We start from the raw sequence: 20,546 nt of genomic DNA, 5'->3' as shown, positions 1-20,546 counted from the left end.
TTCCATCCGTAAATTTGAGAAACTCTTGTCCAGAAGACATTTCTTCAAAGGTGTCTTATGAGCAGAGACGGCGAGAGGTAGAGGAGAGGAGGAGGGAGGGGGAAAGATTACGGAGGGGGGAATGAGGAAGGGAACCAGTCATTCTGTCCCCAGTCGATGTTTTATCAGTTTGTTTTGGGACACTTTGCTTCTGATAAGCGGAGGGCTCCATCCTAGTCATCGTGCCGTGTGGTGTCCAGCCACATGAGCACAAAATAATGACTACAAGTCCAGTTGACTAATTTTAAAATCAGGCATTAATCAATGCTTTACTAGAATCTACCTGTGATGCGTGTGGCTACAGAGTCAGCGTAAAGTCCTGACTGAATGAAAATCATTATAACCTATTTGTCACGTTAACGAAGAACAGCTGAAAACTTACCGGGTTTATTAACTGCGGTAGCAAATTGGCTCCAACTCCTCTCCTTGTCATTTCTATATTCTTTGCACAAAATGTTCATATTACTGTTGTTTCCACATATCATCTCCGATGTCCGCTGGACTTCGTGTTAATAGTTATATAATATATATATCAGTCATAATTTCCCTTCAGAAAACGCGGAGGAGAATCCATGCTTTCTGATTGGCTACCTGTCACATTCAGTGTTAAGCTCCCAGACGGGGAAAACCCCTGATTTAGATCAGAGTGGCTGACGATCTACCGTATCACACCACACAGGATGATCGGTTAGATCGGTCAACGATCTAAGATTGTCTTAAGGGGAAAATAGGAGTAAAAAACCGTAGTGTGAACTATTGCTTTAGGTAGTCGGATGTGCCCATCTTCTCTATTTAAATCTAGAGATTACTGAAGGGCAATATAGTATACAGACTTCATAATCTGCAATCTTTTGGTTGAATGCAGTATTTATTTCCACTTTGCCTTTATGTTTAATTTTTATTAATTTTTTGTTAATGGAGACAGAATCCTTTTTGTTTTTGGTTGTTTTGTTTATTTAGTTATCAGTTCCAATGTTATGTGTTCATTTGAAAATAAAGTGCATCTATCTATGGCAGGAAATCGCATGCATTATTAGTCATATCCATTAAATCAGTGTCAAAAGGTATTGAAACAATATTATCGTTTATAACAATAATTAATCGTCCAGTGAAATTTTTTATTGTGACAGGCCTAGATACAGTGTCACCAAGAAAAGAAACCACTCTCGTTTTCTTGGGATTGCAAACATGACTGATTCTATTTACTGCCTCATCTCCTCTTGTCCTTGGGAGTGGGGTCGGTGGTGCCGTTTTGGTTCCAGCTGATTGTTTGCTATTGTTTGGCGGAGCAGGTGTTGAGGTTGAAGGTGGGTTTCGGCTCAGAGCCGGCCACGCTGATTCATCCAGGTGAGGGGTTCTCCCCGTTAGTCGTCTCATGGGATCTGCAGTGTGAGACTTTTGTTTTGGCTTGGCGCCCTGAGCGATCCAGGGCTGCTTGGTGCGGGGTGTACGACCTCTCCTCTGATTTGAGGAACAGTTGTTTCATATCCACAGGTAGTGTTGATCTCAAAGTTCACCTCCAGCCGTTGAATCTTTGTTTCTAAAAACTGAAGTCTTTGTAGAATACTGCTAATGTCCATGGGGTCGGACGGGGGCATTTAGCCCTAGTTCAACTTGGAGGTGTGGAAAAGTGAGGTAAAAATAAAAGTGAGAAAATCTCCTGGTCCTTAGGTTTGAAGTAATCCAGTTATGATGTCGATAATGTAGATATAACTATAAAAACTGTGACTTTAAAAATAATTCACAGGCAAAGTTATTAGTAAGGACGAGAGAGAGAGCAGAACGAGGTGCTCCTCCTTCAGCTGCCAGCACAGTCTATCTATTAGGCAAATAGCTAGTCTATCTATTTTATATGACTATTTATTAAATAAAATATTGTTAGAAAAGTTTTAACAATAAGTACCACTACTAATAGTTTCTGAGTTGGTATCCAGATCCAGTCTTGTTTGTTATTTGGCTGAGGGAGTTCAGGTCTTTGTACACAGAGTCTCTTTGTGGCATATTCCACATTTGATGGAGATTTGTGGCTTCAACATGGTTTTCTGCAGCCTTATGGAGTTTGAATTAAAGACTCTGAGTGTCGCTGACCTTGTACAGCTTCAGCCATTCCAGGATCCATGTGTGGCATTGACTCATCCCTGTAACCCGTCCAGGCAGTGCAGCACAGGTTGTTTTGTCTGTCTTTTCAGGTGACTGTTCTGTCACACAGCAGCTGGTGTTTGGCTCCTCTGGTGTTTTTACCAACAGCTTTCTGTGCCTCTGTCATGTTGTGTGTCTGCTCAGCTTAGCTGCTATGATTGCTGGCAGGAGCTTCCATGTTGTGGAGAGACAGGTGATAGTTGGATGGGATTGTTGCTGAACAAAGTAGGATTCAGAAATCCAGGATCAGATAAAGCCAGGCTTTACATAGTGCCATCAGTTCATCCTGGCTGTATCTGTTTCACAAAGACCAAACCAGGCTCAGGGGGTTCAGCTTTGTCAAGTCAGGCTGATGTAACTCAGGAGAAAACACATCCACAGATTACTTTGCTCATCCACATCAGCATGTGAAAGAAAGACCTAAACAAGTGAAATGGAGGGTCATCCTGTCGGTGCTCAGACCAAACGCCACATCACATCAACTTGGTCTGCATGGCTGTCACCCCAGAAGGAAGCCTCTTCTGGGGCCTCAGGCATAAAAGACTGAGCAGTTTTGACCCTGAAACTTGGCGAACGGAAAAATTTAGAAAAGTGCGGCGCACAAAAAAATGGGATGCATAAAGCCGCATGTGGCGGTGCACCTTTCCTTTATTAATCCTAATTTATGGTAAACAGAGCAGCTGCTGCTCTGCCTGTCGCCTCCATAAATACATATTAATGTAAATTAGCATAAATAACTGGAAGTCTGTCGCCATGTGGGGCAGTAACCATGGCAACGGCCGTGATTGTAGCAGTATGAGTATTTATAACATTTATAATTATATATCCATCCATCCATTTTCTAACACCCTTGTCCCTCAGTGGGGTCAGGAGGGTTGCTGGTGCCTCTCCAGCTAACGTACCGGGCGAGAGGTGGGGTCACCTGGACAGGTCACCAGTCTGTCGCAGGGCAACACAGAGACACACAACCATGCACACACACACTCACACCTAGGGGCAATTTGGAGAGACCAATTAACCTGACAGTCATGTTTTTGGACTGTGGGAGGAAACCGGAGTACCTGGAGAAAACCCACCATGCAGGGAGAACATGGAGACTCCATGCAGAAAGACCGGGAATCGAACCCAGAACCTTCTTGCTGCAAGGCAACAGCTCTACCAACTGCGCCACTGTGCGGCCCATAATAATAATATATTTTATTTAAAAGTTACTTTGAGGACACATAATGTCACCTCACAGAAATAAAAACACATTTTAAAGAAAAAAAATCAAGAGATCCTGCAAATGCCTGTTAGAACAGCAGCAAAGCTTCAGCAGGGTAGACAGAGAGTCAGAGGGTCTCTGGGGGAAGCTGGACGTTTATTAATCATGTGAATAAGTTACAGAATAAAGATGCTTTATGTCCATAAGGCTCATTCACAGAGTGAGAGGCTGCAGCTGGACCGGTACCGGTACCGCCCGGCTCCTGCTCTAAGTTCTGCTCAGACCCAGGATGATCAGTCTGGATGAATCTAATCACCAATAAACCATCAGATCAATATGATCTCTGATCAATCCTCCCTCTGGATCCTCCATTGTTCTCCATCAGAGCCAAAGCGCTGTGCCAGCTACTTATGTAGGTGTGATTGTAGACATGATCACCTTAAAATAATCAAACCTGTTTGGTTTGATCTGTTGATCCAACCCTGTTTTCTTTATGTAAGTGAGAATAAAATTATCCCATAGATGCATTTCATGCCAATGTGAGACAAAAACTGAGGAAAAGTACTATTTACATTCGAGGGAGGTTTTAACATTGAACCATATGAATGAAATGAATGATGATTGAGGTGACGGAGAACACAGCGTTGACACCTGGGTGGTGGGTGTGTCGGGGTGGGCGTGGCTGAAGGTATGAATGGGAGCCATACTGGCTTTGTATGTTTGAGGATGCAGGTGCAGGTCATAATTTCTGTTGTTTAATGCCGTTTATTGTTGACACTATTGGATGGTTTGGCTGGTCAGTCAGTGTCAATGTGTAAGATCTGAAGTCAGACAATCAAATGATTGCAACAACAAAGAAGCGACTTGGAGTTTTTTTAAAGCAGGAAGTCGGACAGTTTGAAATTCCAGTGTTATCCCAGTGCGGCCCTCATACATCTTTAGCTTTGCTGCACATATACACATCCTTATATTTTTATTTTATTTATTTTGTGTTTGTGTTATGTTATTGTCTGAGGATAAATGCGGTTCAGTCTCATCATTTACGTTTAAACAATAAAATATTAAAATCATGGGTTTGGTGCTTCTTGGAATAAATAACTGATAGTCAGACTTCAGTGGATTTAGTGAGTTTAGATGCTTTGTAGTTTCATATTGTCCACAGAAAAGGTTCGTATGGCTGCTGCACATTTTCACGCCAGTGATAAAATGTGTGTATATTTACGCAAACTTTGAAGTTAATTTTTATACATGCAGAGTTGTGTGTAAAATATGGGACCGCATGTTTTTTGTGGCCACGCTGCTTTATGCATGAGGCTGCTGGTCACTAGTTTTTGCCTTTTCTCATTTTGTAAAGTAAACTGTTTTCACTTGCCTGCCTCCTCCCTGCTGATTGGGTAGAAATGATCCAGTGTGTTGAACAGTGAAAGAATGATCCTCAACCAAAATGATTTCTTATAAAAATATAAAGTTAAAACAACTTTTGTTCCCATTATGTTCAAACCTGAAATGCTGCGCAGTATGATCTAATGTATTATTTTGTTTAATCAGATGGGAGCCCTTTACAACGAAGCAGAAGCTATGACTTTATACCACCTTACAGTGAGTTTAACTTCTCAAATTTCTCATTTCAAACTTGCATCTAAAGACCAGCCATATTTGTCCATTTCTTCTGAAATTTAAAAATGTTTGTTTCCCTGAATAATTTTGAAATTGCCATTCGTGTTATTTGTATCACTTTGTAGAGGCAGCTTTAAACAGGTGGGTTTTAGTCTAGATTTAAAGGCTCTCAGTGTTTCAGCTGTTTTACAGTTTTCTCCTCGTTTGGTTCTGGTTCTGGATGCAGAGCAGAACCAGAACCTGAGGGGTCCAGACAGTTAGTACAACAATAACAGATCTTTAATGTATTGTGGTACTAAACCGTTCAGTGATTTATAAACTAACAACAGTACTGAATGTAATTTGAATGACGCAAACTGTGAATAATGTCTCAGTTCCTACCAGTGGTGTCTTTGTGGAAGCTGTCAGTTGAGGTTCTTTGTCATCATTGTGAGCCAAGTTACTTTATAGATTTGCCTGCTGAGCTTAAGTGCGAGTGATGGGTGCGCTCGATTCTTTGTGAGTTATGTGCCAGTTGGGTGGAGATGGTGGATGCACTTGAAGCCGCTGTCATCTGACTCATCTGTTGTTTTTACTCTGCGTTGTGTGTAATGGGTAAAGGGAACCAGCAGACGACCCTGGGAGTGTTGCAGCAGTAGGGCAGATTTATTCCTGTTCAAAACAAGAATACATTCAGCACATCAGTTCCGGGGCTCCGGCCTCCCCACACACACCTTAACCAACCAAAAGAACAAAAATAACCACATTGGCCCGGTAAACTCGAAAATTGTCACTAACATGGGAATTAGCTACCCAACGCAGTGCTGCGTTAAACATAAAACAATTAATATATTACAACTTGTGAGTTTGACGAACATACTTTTTAGGACATTTTGATTATTAATACACACAGAAAACAGCTCTGTATGCTCACCTCTCCCCAGCGCAGCTTGGCACGAACTGAGGAGGACAGTGGGAACACACAGGATGTGATGCGGAAACAGGAAGCAAGAAAATAAAAGCTTCTCCACCAAAACAGATGTTAGTTTTGGAAGACTTCTCATTCTGGTTACGTGAACCGACCAAAGTTCCCTTTCTCACAGTAATTCAAGTGATACTGTCCTCCACCTTCCTGCATATATTAATTTATGACCTCCTGTCTTTAATGATAAGACCCCAGGGGTCAGAGCAGAAACTCTCCTGTAATAATTATATATTTTATTTAAAAGCTGCTTTGAGGACACATAATGTCACCTCACAGAAATAAAACACATTTTAAACAAAATAAAACAAGAGATCCTGCAAAGGCCTGTTAGAACAGCAGCAAACCTTCAGCAGGGCAGACAGAGAGTCAGAGGGTCTCTGGGGGAAACTGGACGTTTATTAGTAGCAGAATCATGTGAATAAGTCACAGAATAAAGATGCTTTATGTCCATAAGGCTCATTCACAGAGCGGGAGGCTGCAGCTGGACCGGTACCGGTACCGCCCAGCTCCTGCTCTAAGTTCTGCTCAGACCCTGGAGGATCAGTCTGGATGAAGCTAAACACCAATAAACCATCAGATCAATATGATCTGTGATCAATCCTCCCTCTGGATCCTCCATTGTTCTCCATCAGAGCCAAAACGCTGTGCCACAATTACATTGTGCCGTGTAATTGTGGCACAAAGGTTTGCCCCTTTGCGCAGCTATTTATGTAGGTTGTAGACATGATCACCTTTAAATAATCAAACCTGTTTGGAGTTGATCTGTTGATCCAACCCTGTTTTCTTTATGTAAGTGAGAATAAAATTATTCCATAGATGCATTTCATGCCAATATGAGACAAAAACTGAGGAAAAGTACTATTTACATTCGACATTGAACCATATGAATGAAATGAATGATGATTGAGGTGACGGAGAACACGGCTTTGACACCTGGGTGGTGGGTGTGTCGGGGTGGGCGTGGCTGAAGGTATGAATGGGAGCCATACTGGCTTTGTATGTTTGAGGATGCAGGTGCAGGTCATAATTTCTGTTGTTTAATGCCGTTTATTGTTGACACTATTGGATGGTTTGGCTGGTCAGTCAGTGTCAATGTGTAAGATCTGAAGTCAGACAATCAAATGATTGCAACAACAAAGAAGCGACTTGGAGTTTTCTAAAGCAGGAAGTCGGACAGTTTGAAATTCCAGTGTTATCCCAGTGCGGCCCTCATACATCTTTAGCTTTGCTGCACATATACACATCCTTATATTTTTATTTTATTTATCATGTGTGTGTGTTATGTTATTGTCTGAGGATAAATGCGGTTCAGTCTCATCATTTACGTTTAAACAATAAAATATTAAAATCATGAAATACATGGGTTTGGTGCTTCTTGGAATAAATAACTGAATGTAGTCAGACTTCAGTGGATTTATTGAGTTTAGATGCTTTGTAGTTTCATATTGTCCACAGAAAAGGTTCGTATGGCTGCTGCACATTTTCACGCCAGTGATAAAATGTGTGTATATTTACGCAAACTTTGAAGTTAATTTTTATACATGCAGAGTTGTGTGTAAAATATAGGACCGCATGTTTTTTGTGGCCACGCTGCTTTATGCATGAGGCCCTTTCTCACAGTAATTCAAGTGATACTGTCCTCCACCTTCCTGCATGTTAATTTATGACCTGCTGTCTTTAATGATAAGACCCCAGGGGTCTGAGCCGAAGCTCTCCTGCAGATCTCTATTCAACTTACCCAGCAATAGTTTTTGTTTCAAATCACTAACAGAAACCTGTTCAAAATTAAGAAATTTGTTCTAAAAAGGTTTAAACTGTGTTAAACACTAAAAATAGTCATTTTTCTCAACAGGGCCCTCTAGTTCTGCTAACAATGTGGACTGGCTGCAATCAGCAGTCTGATCATTAGATCATTCACACACCTGCTATAAACTGATTGCATCTCTGGCTGTTTACATTATATCCTATGCATGTATAATATACATTTATCGGTCAGCCGATTTCCTTAAATGTGGGGGATCGTGATCTGCCGATACTTACATGTGATGCTGATCTTATCCCCTAATCTTTTCATCAGCAAAGGTTTACAAATCAGTCTCTGTCCTTTTCTGCTGTGCAGTGAGACGTTTGACTGACCAACCAGGTCTGAATGTTAACAGTTAACAATATTCACCCCACTGTGGGAACTCAGTGACTTTCTTGCTATATTTAGCGACATTTCACACAAATAAAATCTATATCAGTCAAAATCAAAATCAGCAGGTCAGGCTTCTTAATCGGCCAGAAAACTGCAATCGGTGCAGCCCTACACACATATTCATGACATTCTTTGAATAAATTAATTTATTTTAACTTAACTCCAATAGCTAAAACCGTAATTTATACCAGGTGAGTCTTTCTTCCTTGGAATGTGGACCGGTACCGGTACTGGACGGATTCTGAGCCTTCAAATGATTTTAACAGAAGTTTCACATAACATAGAAAAATAATGTTTGTTTAGCCACAAAGTGATTGTAACCAGCAGCAAACAACAAATCCCAACTGCAGCTCAGAGCAGCTAATCCATGTAGCAGCCATGTAGCCTGACGTAGAAATTTTTTACTAGACAATGTCAGACATTGACAAGTTTGTGTGTTTTTGATATTATAATGTCATAGAAATTATATTAAAAAAAAAAAATCAGCTCTACTGAGGGCTGATTTTGGCCCTGTGGCCCTAAGTGGATGCTTAGTTTGCTTATGCCTTGGGCCGGCCCCTTTTACACTCTTCACACACACTCACACTGATGATGGCAAGCTACTGGACAGTAAACACTCAACACTGACAAAGTCCAGGTTGCCATACAGTCTCCACCAGTTTCACTGACCACCAGCAGCAACAAGGTGGGTGAGGCGTCTTGCCCAAGGACACAGATGGAGGCAAATGGTGCAGGAATCAAACAGGCAACCCACCGAGGATGAACTCCTACCACCATCTCCACCACTCACAGCAGTCATTTCATGTCTTTGTAGTTCATCTTATTTTATTAATCCACAGAAAACTAACTTTCAAACTGAGCTTCTAACTATTTTCCTAAAGCTGTCATTAACTCTCTGTTTCTATAATTTCAGTGTCTGAGCTCAGGCTGGTTCTGCTGGGAAGCAACTGGTCTCAGAGGAACTCAGTGGGAAACTTCATACTGGGAGAGGATGGTTTTCAAAATGAAGCTCAATCCTGTGTGAGAATCAGTGGAAAAGTGGAAAACAAGAAAATAGCTGTCATCAACACTCCAGATCTTCAGTTTCCCACTGCAAACAGCCTGACAGAGTTTATTAGAAAATGTGCTGCAGCTTCTGCTCCTGGACCTCATGTGTTCCTGCTGGTTCTACAGCCTGAAAACTTCACAGAGGAGGAGAAAAACAGGATCTACAGAGTCCTTAAAGCCTTTAGTGATCGATCATTTGATCATTCATTTGTACTGAATCTGAAGCCCCGGTGGATGTTATCCTACAACCCTCTGCAAGCTTCTAGAAACAAAGCTCTAATTAATGAGTTGATCATAAAATGTAGATACAGACACATAAAGATGGAGGAAACTGACCTTCCAGAGCTGCTGACTCGGTTTGGTCAGATTGTAAAGGAGAACAATGGAGAACATGTGAGATATGAAGAGTTTGAAGAAGCAAGAAGCAGCTTGGAGGATTCTCATCAGAACCAGGGAGGAAAAGCAGCAACAGGTTCTGATGATCCATCTGCTGGTGAGTGAAGGAATAATATCAATAAAACTTTGAGACAAATTATTCCTTATTCTACAAACTGACATGTAATAACTTCCTGTTTCTAAAGGTTTCAGTGGAAAAATACTAAAAACTCATCTGTCATATGAAGGTGAGTACATTTACTGAAGAGACCTGGTTACACAGCAGCAAAGACACACAGAGCTGACATTTATGTACAAACAGATGAGACCCAACAGTAATTTATTTATTACCTAACATGCATGTTTTAACAGTGGGCAGAAACCAGAGCCAACAGAAAAAAAATCCCTATAAAAACTCTTACAACATGAATCTGTCTCGACTCGGCTTGCAAAGTCAAAGAGAAATTTATTTCTAAGGCACATTTAAAAACAACAGCAGTTAACCAAAGTTCTGTACAGTCAAAATAACAAAGGATAAAAGGTTAAATAACAAGAAACATAAAATATTAAAAAGCCTAAGAATAAACAACACCAGTAATGTATCAGAGCTCAGTTTGGTTTAAAAGCAAAGAAATTAAAATATGTTTCTAGACAGGATTTAAAAGTGTCTACTGTTGTGGAAATCCTGATGTGAAGGGAAAATCTGTTAAAAATGTTTGGTACAATGACTGCAAAGGTCTGATCTTCAATTAGAGGCATTTGCTCAGCAGACCTCAGAGATCTAGTGGGAATGTTCACATTCACAAGATTAGAGAGGAAGAAGGATGTCAACCTATGCAATGTCTTAAAAACAGATGATAAAATAATTATAATTCTTAAAATCAATTTTAAAGCTAACTGGGAGCATTAAAAGAAGCGAATATAAAGGATATATGGTCTCACTTCCAAGAGCCAGTCAGTAAAGTACTGCAGCATTTTGGACCAGCTGCAGCCATGAAATAATAACAGACACCTGAAAAAAGTCAAAGCATGTACAGGTTTCTCAAAGTCTATGAAAGAGAGGAATGGATTCACCTGTGAAAGGAGCTGAAGATGAAGGAAACTAGATTTAATGACAATAATGTGTTTGTCAAAACTGAAATGTTGAAAATCAGACCCAGGATTTGCACCGAGGGTTTGTTTAAGTCTTTGTTATAAGAAGGATTGTGATCATAGAGATCAGTGACAAACACAACAAACTGTTTTCTGCTAATTTGTGTAAAATTTCACATGATCTAGGTCTTGGAAGTCCAGAAAGGTCTTTAGAGAATTTCTAAATTTTCATTTCAGGATTAGGTAGATCTATGAGTCATCTGCATAGTAGTAAAATTGAATGGATTAAGTCATATAAATCCAAAATAGAAGTGATCCAAGGATGGACCCCCAGTTGACCCCACAAGAGAGCAGGCCTTTTGAGGAATATATTTATCTCCCAGCTTAACTGTAAAACTTCTGTTCATTAGGTAGGAATTTCAAAAAATCAAGTGAATCCCTTTGATCCCACCGAACTGCTCCTGCAGAGAGATAAGGATGCCATGATCTACACCAGAGGAGCTCAGGTTCAGTCCTCAGAGCTGCTGTCCTGTAACTTTTAGATGCATCTTTTACTCCAACAGACCAGGATCAGCTCTGAACAGACCTGATAACGAACCGTTCATTTAATTCAAGTGTGATGGATCAGGGAAGCATCTGAAGCTGCAGGATAGTAACTGATGACTGGACTTGAGCTCCCTGATCTACAGAATCATAGCATTGAGGTCTAAGAGTATGAAAATAGCCAAATCCCTCTTATCCAGTAACAGTTAAAATGGGGGTTAAAACTTTCTAAAGAGCATTTTTAGCACTGATTTGCTTTAAACCCAATATGAAATATTTCAGTAATACCAAAGGAGATGAAGGAGAACCTTCTCCAACACTTTCAGTCTGAAGTTGGAAAAAATGTTTGGATTGTTTTTGTTTTTTATAACAGACTCTGACAGGACAAGACATGACTGGAACAGGAGAGAAGAAACTAAATAACTGAGTAAATTCATAACTAAATAGAAAACATGATGTGTGGAGATCCATGCTTCACTGTGACGGTTCTCATGTGCAGACGTGTAAATAATGTGTTAAAGCCTCTGTTGTCTATAAATCTGAATATGACCTGATGACAAGAAACAAAACGTGATTTTACAAACATTTGTTGTCTAAACTGTTCATCTTTGATAATTATGAGGTGATTTGTGAATAATTGTGTTATTTCTTAATTTTCTCTGTGTTGCAGCCTCTGGTTTTAGGATCATGATGTTGGGGAAAAGTGAGGAAAAAAAGACTAAACTTGGTAACTTGATCATTGGAGAAGAGCAATTTCATCAACAGAAGTTTCTTCAAACCAAACACAGTGTGGCCTTCAGTGGAGAGAGGAGAGGAAAACCAGTAATAGTGGTAAAAACTCCTGACATGTTCAGTCTGACTGAGGAGAAAATCCAGAGAGAAATGAAGAAAAGTGTGAGTCTCTGTTATCCTGGACCAAATGTTCTGCTGCTGGTGGTGAAACCTTCAGAGTTCAGTGAGAAAAACAGAGAAACTCTGAAGTTCATCCTGAGTTTATTTAGTCAAAATGCCTTCAGACATTCAATGATTGTTTTAACAAACGACAGTGAACGAAGTTCCTCTGTCAGTGATCTGATCAGCCTGGTTCAGGGAAGATGCTACAACATGAATACTAATGACTGCAGTTTGTTAATGACGCAGATTGAGACGATCATAGATCAGAACAGAGGAACATATCTGACCTTCAGAGACGAGATCAGCAGATCCCAACAAGAACAGCTGAAGCCTCTGAACCTGGTTCTGTTTGGTCCAAATGACCCACTGAAGACGGCAGCAGCCAAGGTCATTCTAGGTCATAAGGATCTTCCTTCAGAGTGTGTCAGAAACCAGGGAGAGGCGTTTGGACGTCGGGTTTCTCTGGTGGAGCTGCCTGCCTTGGGTGGAAAAGCTCAGCAGGAAGTGATGGAGGAATCCTTCAGGTGTGTCTCCCTCTGTGACCCTGAGGGTGTCCACGCCTTCATCCTGGTCCTACCTGTGGGTCCCCTCACTGATGAAGACAAGGGAGAGTTACACACCATGCAGGACACATTCAGCTCCAGAGTCAATGACTTCACCATCATCCTCTTCACTACAGACTCAGATCCTGAACATCCAGATGTTGAAAAACTCATTAAACAAGATAAGGACATCCAGGATTTCATCCAGATCTGTGGAGGAAGATATTTTGTTCTGAACATCAGAGACAAATGGCAGATCCCAGATCTGATGGTAGAAAGAATCAATGCAGATGAAAACAAGCCAAACAGCTATCGATCTGTGACATTTGCACAAGCCCAAGTAGACAGACTCCTGCAAAAAGAGAAAGACATCACTATGCAAAAGCAGAAAATAAAGGAACTGCAGCAGAAAAAGGATATCTGTAAGTACTTTAAGTTTTTATTGTTATATTATCACAATAATGAGGTGGTACCACCATATAGCGACAGTGGAGAAGAAAAACTTCCCTGTTAACAGGAAGAAACTTCCAGCAGAACCAGAGTCAGAATCTGGTTCAGTACAAGTCGTCTGATATGATCGAATGGAGGTTTGAGAAGAAAGAGCACAAAAAGAAACGGATGAACTGATGAAGGATTATTTTTGATGTTCATAAAAGTAAAAAGTTAATAGTAGGGCAGAGAGAACGGTTTGGTGTTGGCAGCATTATGCCAGCTGATGCTCCAGAAAGAAATCACAGCCTAACACCAGACCAGGAGTAGCTTCTATGGAGAGAAAAATAAGAGAAAAAAGTTAACAGTTGAAATGACAGCAAACGATCCAAATTGGAAGATGAAAATGAGTCAGTAATGAACATGACCAGTTTGTCATCCAGTAACCTATGGCTACATTTCTACAGAAATAACTCAACCTAAGCCAGTCTAACTATGAGCGTCATCAAAAAGGAAAGGCTGTTTATCATTTTATTGGCTCGCATTATTTAAGAATGGTCAAACTGGGAAGTGCATTGTGAGAGATGGGGAAGACATGTGGCAAAGGTCATAAATCTGGGAATCAAACTTGTGACAACCTTGTAGTTTTTGACAACTCAGAAATCTCAACTGATTCAAACTGTCCAGATACATATCAGATTATGTAGCTGCATTCAGTGCTGCATCACTTACTGAAGTGAAGCTGTCATCTTCCAATAATTTTATTTCTAATGGAATCAACCTTATTTAGAAGAATCCCATAAAGTCATTGCTGCTGAGAGCCGGGGAATCAATGTCTCCACAGAGCTACGACTCTGTATGTTTGGCAACCAAACTAAAAAGAAACTTTTGGTATTTGACAGAGGATGGAAAACGCCTGACGTCACTGTAGGCCTTTGAGCAGGTCTGGGGGGGTTAATCTGGAAACTGGCTGGTTAAAACAACCGTTATGCTTTGGCTGATCTTTTTAACATAAAATGTCTGAATATCCGTAATCACATTCTAGTTATCTAAAAATGCATTTTGATCAAACAAAACTACATTTTGGCGATCAAGAATATAGTAACTTAAGATTTCTGCATTTATATTCTGAATAATAATTCAGTTTCATTTTGACAGTGTAAGTGCAGCAATCTTTCACTAGTCTAGCCCCGTTTCTTCAAAATAAAATAGCTTGAATCTGGTGGTTATGTTTAAGTCTTTACTGGATTTAACAGATTCAAAACAAATAGAAAGTGACGGTCAAAAGACTGTGTTACACTCCAGGGGCCAGACTTCTACAATGAGGAAGTACTTTCATCTTTCATAAACTAATTAGACAATAGCGAATCAAAAGGCACCAGGTAATAAGCTTAAAAACGATACAATTACAGATGCAAATCCTTTTCAAACAGTAGAGTAACAAACTAAAAAATTCCTGCAGAAATTTTACGGGGCCTGCCAAAGTGTGCCCATTGGATCTTTAATAAAGCATTCTGATGCTAAAAATTAGCAATGATGCTAAAGAAAGCTGCAATGTAGTCAATAACATGTGGAGAGTCAGAAACATGTTGATGAAGCTGTACTTGGACCATTAATATTGTTAAAATTAATGCATAAGGTGAAATTAGCCAAAATGCTAATCTTAGCATGATCGCTACCAGTAGCATGTTTGGCATCACTAGCATGTTGTCTGTCATTGACTTCGTAAATTCAATGTACTAACATACTGGCTAATAAGTACGAAAATTAGCTCAAAGCTCTTTTAGTTGCAATGCTAATGCTCTGGCTTGCAAAACCAATTTTATATCATGAGACAAAATGCCAATACTATTTCGCTGTTTAGTTTACAGACTCGCACAGCTTGACTTAACCATTGTGAGTAGAAACTGATGGGTTTGACACCATTCATCACCAATGTCCGAAGCTCTTGCTAGATCCATCACCATGTTTCTATAGCTGATCTGATTCACTGCGCAATTACTGCATCCAATGCGCAATGAAATTCAATCCTAGACTGACGACTATAAACTTCGCACATGGTGTTCTCACTCACGGTCCGAAATAAAAAAAATAAAATAAAGACAGTCGGTAATTGTTTATTTCTCGAAATTATTCAGCCTTCATACTAAGAATTTTAATTCACACTCAAAAATTCAGAGAAATAATTTTATCTAACCAAAATATGAATAGTCACAGGAAATATTTATTCTTCCCACAATGCATTGTGAGACCTCTCTGCGACTGTTTGAGAGACTACTGACTGCCTCTGGCTGGGACCCGTTGCTATGGTAATTAATTATCTGCACCTGGGCTGGCTCTCTCTGTCATACAGTATTATTTATGTTGATCATTAATTGTTTATTGTCCACTTTTAAAACTCTTTAAAAATATTTTTATACTTTGGTTTAGACACTTTAGTTTTACATCTTTGCATTTTATTGCTGTCATTGTTATATTTTCTTGTTCGTTCCATATTTTAAATATTGTTTAATTTATGCACAGTACTTTGCTGCAGCCGTTGTTTTTAAAGTACTAAATAAACTAGTAAACTTAAGTCACATGTTTTTATTGTTGCAGATGACGAAGAGAAGAAAGCATCGGAGAGTTTAAGAATTGTTCTGATTGGGAAAACTGGGAGTGGAAAAAGCTCATCAGCAAACACCATTCTGAGAAAAGATACATTTGAAGCTTTTACAAGTCAAATATCCATCACCAAATATTGCCAGAAGTCTGACACTGAGGTGGACGGTCGGCGTATTTCTGTTGTTGACACTCCTGGTCTGTTTGACTCAACTTTAACCCATGAACAAGTGAATGATGAGATGGTGAAATGCATCAGTCTCCTGGCTCCAGGCCCTCATGTTTTCCTGCTGGTGATACAGATCGGTAGATTCACACCAGAGGAGAAGGAGACACTAAATTTGATCAAGAAAGGTTTCGGGAAGAATTCTGAGAATTTTACCATCATCCTTCTAACCAGAGGAGACGAACTGGGTGAGATGTCGATTGAAGAGTTCATAAAGAAATGTTGTGATGATTCCTTTAAAAAGCTGCTTGCTGACTGTGGAGGAAGATATCATGTGTTCGATAACAACGATCAGGACAATAACAGACAAGTTATTGAGCTGATCAGAAAAATCGACACAATGGTGAAGAAAAACGGAGGCCGATGCTTCACCAGTGAGATGCTGCAAGAGGCAGAAGCTGCAATACAAAAAGAAATGAAAAGACTTCTGAAGGAGAAAGAAGAAGAGATGGAAAGAATGAAAGAGCAGCTTGAAAAAAAACATAACGAGGAAATGCAAAATCTTAAAGAAAGACTGGAGAAAGAGAAAATTTTGATCGAAGAGGAGAGAGAAAAAAGGGAAAATGAAATTCAAGAAATTAAGATTAAGATTAAACATGAGCAAGAACAAAAAGAGAGAGAAAAAGAAATTAGAGAAGAAGAAGACAAGAAAAAGAGAGAATCAGATGAAATTCAACAAAATGAGTGGAAAAGAAAAATTGAAGATTTAGAGACACAAATAAAACGTCAAATGGAATCAAAGGAAACAACTGACCGAAAACTGGAGGAGAGCAGAGAGGATTTAAGGAAGCGACAAGAGATTTGGGAGAAAGAAAGGAAAGAGTGGTGGGAGACAAGGTCAAAAGAAGATGAGGAAAAACGACTACAACAACAAGTAAGAGAAGAAGAAGAGCAGAAAAAGAGAGAGTCAGATGAAATTCAACAAAATGTCTGGAAAAGAAAAATTGAAGATTTAGAGACACAAATAAAACATCAGACAGAATCAAAGGAAACAACTGACCGAAAACTGGAGGAGAGCAGAGAGGATTTAAGGAAGCAACAAGAGATTTGGGAGAAAGAAAGGAAAGAGTGGTGGGAGACAAGGTCAAAAGAGGAGAAAGAAAGACAAAGAGAAGAACAGAGAAAAAAAATAAGGGAAGAAGAAGAAGAAAGGAAGAAGAGAGAATTAGATGATATTCAACAAAATGAGTGGAAAAGAAAATTTGAAGCTTTAGAGACACAAATAAAACTTCAGACGGAATCAAAGGAAACAACTGACCGAAAACTGGAGGAGAGCAGAGAGGATTTAAGGAAGCAACAAGAGATTTGGGAGAAAGAAATGAAAGAGCGGTGGGAGACAAGATTAAAAGAGGAGAAAGAAAGACACCAAGAAGAACAAGAAAGACTTAAAACACTCCAGGAAGAGTATGAGCGTAAAAGAGAGGAATCTGAGCTTAAACGTAAAGAAGAAGATCGAATCCGGAAAGAACAAGAAGAGAAAGAACGAAAAGATTTAGAGGAAAAATATAAGAATGAAATTAAGTCCATGGAGATGAGTTTTGAGGAGAAGGCCAGAAAACAAGCAGAGGAACATAATGAGTTCAAGGAAAAGATGAATAAAAACTATGCAAAACTGATAGATGATCACATGGAAGAAGTGATGAATCTGAAGAAGCAACACCAGGAACAAATGCAGCAGAAACAGAAGGACAATGAAGACATTTTGAAGCATCAAATAGATGTTCTGCAGGACAAACAAAGGGAAGAGGTGACAGACCTGATACTACTGCTTCTGACTCAAGAGAAGGAAAAAAATGCACATAAAAACAAAATCAAGGAGATGAAAAAAACACAAAACACAGAGAAGGAAAAACTCAAAGTGGATCTTGAGAAACAAAATAAGGAAGAAAAGACTACAAAAATCGAAGAATTAAATCAAAAACACATTCAGCAAAAGAAATGGTTAGAGAAACAATGTGTTACACTAAACAAAGAGGATAAAAGCTCTAAAATGGCTGAATTGGATTCAAGACAAAAGCAAGAAATTAAAAAAATACAACAGGAATTTGAAAAACAATTCAATGAAATATACAATACAGGGTTGGATACATTACAGAAAAAACACAAGAAAGAACTAAATGAATTTATTACAGAGGTTTCACATGATAGTAAAAAAATCTACAAAGAACAATTTGATGAATTACAGAAACGACACGATACAGAGATAGAGAAACTGACACAAACCATCCCGGATGGAGACAGTCAGAGGGAAGAAATTGATAAACTACTGAAGAAACATCAACAAGAAATCAATGAAATGAAAGACAGGATTTTTTTCCCAAAGGAAGGTCCTTGTACACTACAGTAATATTGTTGATGTAAACAGGAATTCAACTTCAGTGCAAACTTATTTACTATCTGGTTGATGTTAAAAAGTACATCCTATAAGATGCAGCTGAAGTCTTAAAGTTGGTTTAAAGCCAAGTACATCACATTTTGTTTGCTACTTTTTCAAAGATATTTTCATGATTTTTATAAAATGTAATTTAAAAGAAAAACATAAATGTAGTACAGCAGCATAATGCAGATCATTACAATTTATCTTTGACTGGCAGTGCAACTGATATTACCATAAAAAGTCAGTTTATTGAAAAATTGACATGTTTCTGATAATTGATGCATTTATAGTAGTTTTTTATTTTCTGTAAAGTATTTTGGGTTGTGACATTCTGTATTTTAGTCAATGATGTTACCAGTAAATCTAAAGTGGGCTTTCAGAATGGTTGCATGATGCATTGTACTGGTCAACATGCTGTTAGTGGTTACCTGCCAGACCTGCATGGTGGGCAGTGAGGTACGATTCCTGGTCTGGGGTCTTTCTACATGGAGTTTGCACATTTTCCCTGTGACTGGCTGAGGGTTCAGAGACATGGCTGTTAGGTTGAATGGTATTTGTAAATGCTGTTTGAATTGTGTGCATCAGTTCCTGTCCTCAGTGTCTCAGTTTTCCTGGGATGGACCAGCGACTTGTCCAGTTTCAGCTCCACCTCTCACTGATGGCTGCAGGCGATAGGTTGTAGTGTCAAAATATTGATCCCTACCAATTATCAAATCAATAAAGTTGTTTTTAATATCTAATCATTTTATACTACTTTTTCCTCATCCAGTCATTTTTACATTGAATTGACTCAATGTTGACTAAAACTGTCATTCCCTTGTGATTATGTGAAAGACAATGTGTAATGGCTGTAGTACATTAACTCTAACTCTGTCATATCTTTTAATGTCTGTCTTGAAATTAATCAAATGTTGCTGCAATGGTTTAAGTCAACAAGTAAAAACAAGGGAATTGGCTGTTTTTTATCTGAATTCTGGGGGGGTAAAATAACACACATTTTTCAAATGTTTATTTCTTTGTTCTACTTAACCCAGTCTAAATTAACCTACAGATGATCAAAAACCCTATGGGGCCGTTTGAGGGGGTTGGGTGAATGGACACTCCCGTTCCCCATCTCAGACAGGATGTTCCTGGCTGGTAGCCAGCATGGTTAGATTATCCTGCTGTACCAGCAGCAGGTCCAATTCAGCAGAAGCAGTTGAATAAGATACCAGCCGCAGAGCAGAATCTCTGCTAGCAGCAGAGGGACCACCGACCACAAGAGGAAATGATGTGACTTTAAGGAAATGATGCATTATTCCTCTGTGATACCCAATGTACCAGAAATTCCCCTCATTCTATAATTAATGGTGACTTTCTCAAAAAGCCAAATACTGAAATGATGGCTTCTGATTTGTACTTGGATTTTATATTGGATTTTCAAGGTTTTGAAGACTTTATTAACTACTCAAATTTTGATTTTTGTTTTATTTGTTTGCTTCCCGGAATTGCTTTTGAAATAACATTTGTAAGATGTACAGGCCTAAAATTTGTGATTGTTTTGTTTGTACTTTGGTTGTATGGGAATAATGAGTTGTTTTGTTTTCATGTCAAACTTAGATTCAGTTTATTCTCTTTCTGTTGTCATGGTGATTATTATCTAATAGCAACCATCAAAATGTTTTAACACACAGCAGAACCATGTAATAAAACTTATTTCTCTTTGTGTGTGTTTGCTGCCCAGTATTGACTTGTGCTGTGAAATAAATGAATTTAACTTGTACTACTGGTATTTTCCAACTTTTCCATCTGAAATAATAAAGCCATTATGAGTTGAAAGAATGCAAAGTGAACTCTTTGATTTTTTCAAATACCAGATAAAATATTGCATATTTTATTAAAAACTTTTCTCCTCACCCCTAATCTGTACCACAGACAGGCATTTAGCTCGTCATCTATAAATGTTTAGTTGAGTCGTCAGTGTTTTTTCTTTTACTTACTTACTTTTACTTACATTTCTTTGAACAGTTACAGTATAGCGGTATCAGCAGATTCACATTGATATATAAATGTTTCGTAATCAGTCAGTATTACCTCGTTGTGAAAGTGGTGTCATCCCTAAACCTATAGCAGCTCCATTTTCCTATTTTACAACAAACTGATCCTCTTGAAATCTTAGTCTGTGGGGGATTTTTTTCCCATCACAGAAATCTCTTCCATGATGCTCAGCCACCGCTCCATAGTTGGTATTTCCTGTTTTTGCCATAATTTTGTGATGGTT

The 20,546-nt window shown here is 39.0% G+C and overlaps 2 protein-coding genes across 2 annotated transcripts in view; both read left to right on the top strand.

Moving 5' to 3' along the window:
• LOC103470786 (GTPase IMAP family member 8-like) overlaps window positions 1-20,546 on the top strand; it is a 33,883-nt gene that overhangs the window by 6,378 nt on the left and 6,959 nt on the right. The gene's annotated exons all lie outside the window — the stretch shown is intronic.
• LOC103470803 (GTPase IMAP family member 8-like) lies at window positions 9,477-18,945 on the top strand. The gene is made up of 5 exons (XM_081611151.1): window positions 9,477-9,700; window positions 11,888-13,075; window positions 15,681-16,746; window positions 17,251-17,850; window positions 18,885-18,945. The coding sequence occupies exons 1-5, from the start codon at window positions 9,529-9,531 to the stop codon at window positions 18,943-18,945; spliced, it is 3,087 nt and encodes a 1,028-aa protein (XP_081467277.1). The 5' UTR covers window positions 9,477-9,528.

The sequence above is a fragment of the Poecilia reticulata genome, chromosome 9, assembly GCF_904066995.2.
Source record: "Poecilia reticulata chromosome 9, P_reticulata-male-v2, whole genome shotgun sequence".
NCBI classification, from domain to species: Eukaryota; Metazoa; Chordata; class Actinopteri; order Cyprinodontiformes; family Poeciliidae; genus Poecilia; species Poecilia reticulata.
Note: the sequence above shows the minus strand (reverse complement) of the source record. Positions and strands in the feature narration are given on the sequence as shown.